Source organism: Chiloscyllium plagiosum, unplaced genomic scaffold, assembly GCF_037043375.1.
Source record: "Chiloscyllium plagiosum isolate Xiang-an unplaced genomic scaffold, Cpla_swu_hap1 HiC_scaffold_44, whole genome shotgun sequence".
Taxonomy (NCBI): Eukaryota; Metazoa; Chordata; class Chondrichthyes; order Orectolobiformes; family Hemiscylliidae; genus Chiloscyllium; species Chiloscyllium plagiosum.
The window spans coordinates 4167351-4172730 of NW_028270182.1; the positions used below are offsets into that span (position 1 = coordinate 4167351).

A 5380-nucleotide genomic window follows, 5' to 3' on the forward strand; every position below is an offset into this window, starting at 1 on the left:
ACATGGGAACCCCACCCCCTTGCAAGTTCCCTCTGAGCCCCTCACCATCCTGACTTGGAAATATATCGCCGTTCCCTCAGTGTGGCTGGCTCAGAATCCTGGGATTCCCCTCCCTCAGGGACATTGTGGGTCTACCCTCCAGCTGAGGGCCCACCCGGATCCTGAGCTTGCAGATTTCCCACTATGTAACTTTTCGATAGGATGCCTTCGACCTCTCGCCCCAGTGACTCACTCTCTGGGAAGGAAAACGAAACTGATGTGAAAGCTCTCAGTGCGATTGGCTTGCAAAGTTAGAAACTTTCATTTCCTGCTATCGACATCAGCGAACGGGCTGGGTGGCAAAAACCAGCCAGGAGCTTTCATCTGTGTCTGTCTCCAGTGACTGTCGCTCTCTGTCCAGGCAAGGATTGTAAAAGCAGCAGCTGCAGCCCAGGACAATGCATCCCTCTTCATTCCTGTTCTGGATGCTCCTCGGCAGCACCTCAGCCGGTGAGTTCACAAACTAACCAGTTCTTAGGGAAACAACACAGACCACGTTGTATTTGCAAATCAAGCCAGGATTTCTACTGCATCAGTGTGAACCGACCGGACTTTTCAACAAGGGCAGCTTTTTGTGAGTGGGAGGAAGTGGGTTCGGATTTTCAAATTACTGAGCATTCTGACTGACTTAAAACTCGTTAAGAAGTGACTTTTTTTTTTAAATAGATCTTTCTCGAGGCCCTTTTTTAGTCAGAAATCGCCCTCGCACAAATGTTACTGGGCCGGAGGAGACCACTCGGCCCGTCGTGTCTGCACGTCAAAGGGCGTCAGTCAGTCGCCAGTTTCCCTCCATCCCCATTTCCTTGCACGCTGTTACCATTCAAATCACTGTCATCATTAAAACCTAAATTAAAAACCCAAAGAGCTGCGGGTGCCGGGAATCAGAAACTGCTGGAAAAGCTCAGCAAGTCTGGCAGCATCTGTAGCAGAGAAAGCAGGTCCAGTTACCCTTCCTCAGAATATTGTTTTAATTTCGTGCACGGTTTCTCTCTCCATAGACACCGCCAGAATCTATTTAGCTTTGGTTAATTATCCTTCCTCAGGCGTGCTGTCATAGAGAGGTATAAGACACAGTATTCATAAACAAAACGTTAATAACTTTAAAATAAGCTGCCCTTGTTGAATCCTGTAATCAGTTAGGAGGTGGACTGCTGGTTAGACTGGAAAGGAATCTGATTTTACATTTTAATCAGCACTCTTATCTCCTAACTGATTACAGGATTCAACAAGGGCAGCTAGTTTTAAAGTTGTGCCTGATACCCCTCTATCACAACAGGTCTGAGCTCCGAAAGCCAGTCCTTCCCAAATAAACCTGTTGGACTGGAACCTGGCATCGTTTGATTTTTGCCTTTCCCTCTGAGCTACTTTCCCTTGTTCTGTGCTTTCACTCTCTCTTTTGCTGCTCTCTGTTCTGTCACTCGCTCTGTTCCACTCTCTCTCTCTCTCTGTCTACTTCATCTCTGTTTCTCTCTCCCATCACTCTCTACTATCCTCATTAGAAACCAGGAGTTGACCCTTTAAGCCATCTCCACATTCAGTAAGGCCATGGATGATCCCCTCTTCTTTAATGCCACATTCCCACTTTCCCCCCACTGGAAACAGACCCAGGTCTGCCTTGAGTATTTCTAGTCCCCACAACGTTCTGTGGCAGAGAGTTCCACGGGAACACCACCCTCTGAGTTAAGAAATCTTTCCTTATCTCAGTCTGAAATGGCCCACCCTTATATCGGAGACTGTGTCCCCTGGTTCTAAATTCCCTCACCCAGGGGAAACATCCTCCCTGTACCTAGTCTGTCCAGCCCTGTTAGAATTTATACATTTCAGGGATCTCCCTGTCTTCCCTCTACACTTGAGTGAATCCAGGCTCTCTGAATATGACAGTCATGCCATCCCTGATATCACTCGGGTGAACCTCTGCTGTGCTCTTGATGTGGTAGGTATACCCTCTCCAACACTACACACATCACCCCTGGGGGCGGTCTCTCCGAGGTCCTGGCTAACTTCAGGAAAACAGTCCTCCTTCTGAACCCCAATTGTTTTCCAATCAAGGCCAGTATTCCATTGGCTTTCCCAGTGGCTTACTGCTGCTGCCTGTCTCCTTCCATTGGCTGGTGTACAAGGAGCCCCAGATCCCTCTGTAGATCTGCACTTGGCAGTCGATCACCTGTTAAATGAGATGCTGCCTTCCTGGTTTTCACATCCAACTGTATCGCTTCACATTTTGCCACATTGGGCTGCGTCTGCCCTGGGTTTACCCACTTGGTCACTCAGCCTGTCTTGAATCACTCTGAAACTTCATTGCCCCTTCCTCACCACTCTCGCTCCCCCAGGTTTGGGAATGTTGCATTCAGTTCCCACATCCTGGTCATTTCTACATACTGGGAAGAGGTGAGGACCAAGTACTGATGCCTGCGGGACTCCACTAGTCACTGCCTGCAACTGGGGCATAAACCCAGAGAGAAACCCGTTTATTCCCACTCTCTGCTTCCTGTCTGTTAACCAATTGTCAAACCATTGCCAATCTATTACTATCTTCACCGCTAACCTTTTAGGAGGAATGATATCAAAAGCTTCACAGAATCCAAATATCCCACACCCACCGGTCCCCCTGGATTGAGTCCACTTGTTACAGCTTCTGAAAACTCCAGCTGATTTGTTAAGCACAAGATGCCGTTCATGAATCCACACTGGCATTGTGCAATGCTTTTCAAATGTTCTCTTGTCTTTTATAGTAGACTCCAGTACTTTCCTCCACGGCGGCTGCTTGGGTAACTGCTCAGTAAGGCTCTGTCTGCTCTCCCTCTGTCACACTTACTGCCCTCCCATCTGTCCAAGCTGCTCCGGGGTGAGCAGGGGTGGGGGTGGTGGGGGGGGGCAGAGAAGACTGGAAGATGACCACCAATTCATCCGATATTTTCAGGGCCATTTCCTTTAGGATTCCAGGATGTAGATTCTTGGACAATGGTGGGCAGTTGTCAGCCTTTAACCCCATTACTTTCCCCAGCAACATTTGCCTTCTCGTACTGACTTCCTACAATTTCTCCCTCTCACTTGACTCCTAACATTTCAGAAAGGGCTGTTTGCACCGCTTTTTGTGAAGACAGGACCTGTCTCTCTTTAACACTTCTCTCTCACAAACACTCTCCCCCTCTGCTCTCTCTCTCTCACACACACACACTCTCCCCCTCTGCTCTCTCTCTCACACACACTCTCCCTCCTGCTCTCTCTCTCTCACACACACACACTCTCCCCCTCTGCTCTCTCTCTCACACACACACACACACTCCCCCTCTGGTCTCTCTCTCTCTCGCACACACACTCCCCCTCTGCTCTCTCTCTCTCTCTCTCTCGCACACACTCTCCCCCTCTGCTCTCTCTCTCTCGCACACACTCTCCCCCTCTGCTCTCTCTCTCTCTCACACACACACACTCTCCCCCTCTGCTCTCTCTCTCTCACACACACACTCCCCCTCTGCTCTCTCTCTCTCTCTCGCACACACTCTCCCCCTCTGCTCTCTCTCTCTCTCGCACACACTCTCCCCCTCTGCTCTCTCTCTCTCTCGCACACACTCTCCCCCTCTGCTCTCTCTCTCTCTCGCACACACTCTCCCCCTCTGCTCTCTCTCTCTCGCACACACTCTCCCCCTCTGCTCTCTCTCTCTCACACACACACACTCTCCCCCTCTGCTCTCTCTCTCACACACACTCTCCCCCCTGCTCTCTCTCTCTCACACACACACACTCTCCCCCTCTGCTCTCTCTCTCACACACACACACACACTCCCCCTCTGGTCTCTCTCTCTCTCGCACACACACTCCCCCTCTGCTCTCTCTCTCTCTCGCACACACTCTCCCCCTCTGCTCTCTCTCTCTCGCACACTCTCCCCCTCTGCTCTCTCTCTCTCTCTCTCGCACACACTCTCCCCCTCTGCTCTCTCTCTCTCTCTCGCACACACTCTCCCCCTCTGCTCTCTCTCTCTCACACACACACACTCTCCCCCTCTGCTCTCTCTCTCTCACACACACTCTCCCCCTCTGCTCTCTCTCTCTCACACACACACTCCCCCTCTGCTCTCTCTCTCTCTCTCGCACACACTCTCCCCCTCTGCTCTCTCTCTCTCTCGCACACACTCTCCCCCTCTGCTCTCTCTCTCTCTCGCACACACTCTCCCCCTCTGCTCTCTCTCTCTCTCGCACACACTCTCCCCCTCTGCTCTCTCTCTCTCGCACACACTCTCCCCCTCTGCTCTCTCTCTCACGCACACACTCTCCCCCTCTGCTCTCTCTCTCTCACACACACTCTCCCCCTCTGCTCTCTCTCTCTCTCTCGCACACACTCTCCCCCTCTGCGCTCTCTCTCTCTCGCACACACTCTCCCCCTCTGCGCTCTCTCTCTCGCACACACTCTCCCCCCTCTGCGCTCTCTCTCTCTCGCACACACTCTCCCCCTCTGCGCTCTCTCTCTCTCTCGCACACACTTCTCCCCCTCTGCGCTCTCTCTCTCTCTCTCGCACACACTCTCCCCCTCTGCGCTCTCTCTCTCGCACACTCTCCCCCTCTGCGCTCTCTCTCTCTCGCACACACTCTCCCCCTCTGCGCTCTCTCTCTCTCGCACACTCTCCCCCTCTGCTCTCTCTCTCTCGCACACTCTCCCCCTCTGCTCTCTCTCTCTCGCACACTCTCCTCCCTCTGCTCTCTCTCTCTCTCTCGCACACACTCTCCCCTCTGCTCTCTCCTCTCTCGCACACACTCTCCCCCTCTGCTCTCTCTCTCTCGCACACTCTCCCCCTGTCTCTCTCTCTCTCGCACACTCTCCCCCTCTGCTCTCTCTCTCTCGCACACACTCTCCCCCTCTGCTCTCTCTCTCACACACACACTCTCCCCCTCTGCTCTCTCTCTCTCTCACACACACACTCTCCCCCTCTGCTCTCTCTCTCTCACACACACTCTCCCCCTCTGCTCTCTCTCTCTCGCACACACTCCCCTCCTCTCTCTCTCTCACTCACACACTCCCCCCTCTGCTCTCTCTCTCTCTCGCACACACTCTCCCCCTCTGCTCTCTCTCTCTCTCGCACACACTCTCCCCCTCTGCTCTCTCTCTCTCTCTCGCACACACTCTCCCCCTCTGCTCTCTCTCTCTCGCACACACTCTCCCCCTCTGCTCTCTCTCTCTCGCACACACTCTCCCCCTCTGCGCTCTCTCTCTCTCGCACACACTCTCCCCCTCTGCGCTCTCTCTCTCTCGCACACACTCTCCCCCTCTCGCTCTCTCTCTCTCGCACACACTCTCCCCTCTGCGCTCTCTCTCTCGCACACTCTCTCCCCCTCTGCGCTCTCTCTC

General features: G+C 53.0%; 1 protein-coding gene across 1 annotated transcript in view; it reads left to right on the forward strand.

The window, feature by feature from the left end:
• Positions 1–298: 298 nt before the first annotated feature.
• LOC122546171 (macrosialin-like) overlaps positions 299–5380 on the forward strand; it is a 61739-nt gene continuing 56657 nt past the window's right edge. The window contains exon 1 of the mRNA XM_087983056.1: positions 299–489. Within this exon, the coding sequence (XP_087839182.1) occupies positions 438–489 (52 nt within the window). The 5' untranslated portion in view covers positions 299–437. The remainder of the gene's footprint in view (positions 490–5380) is intronic.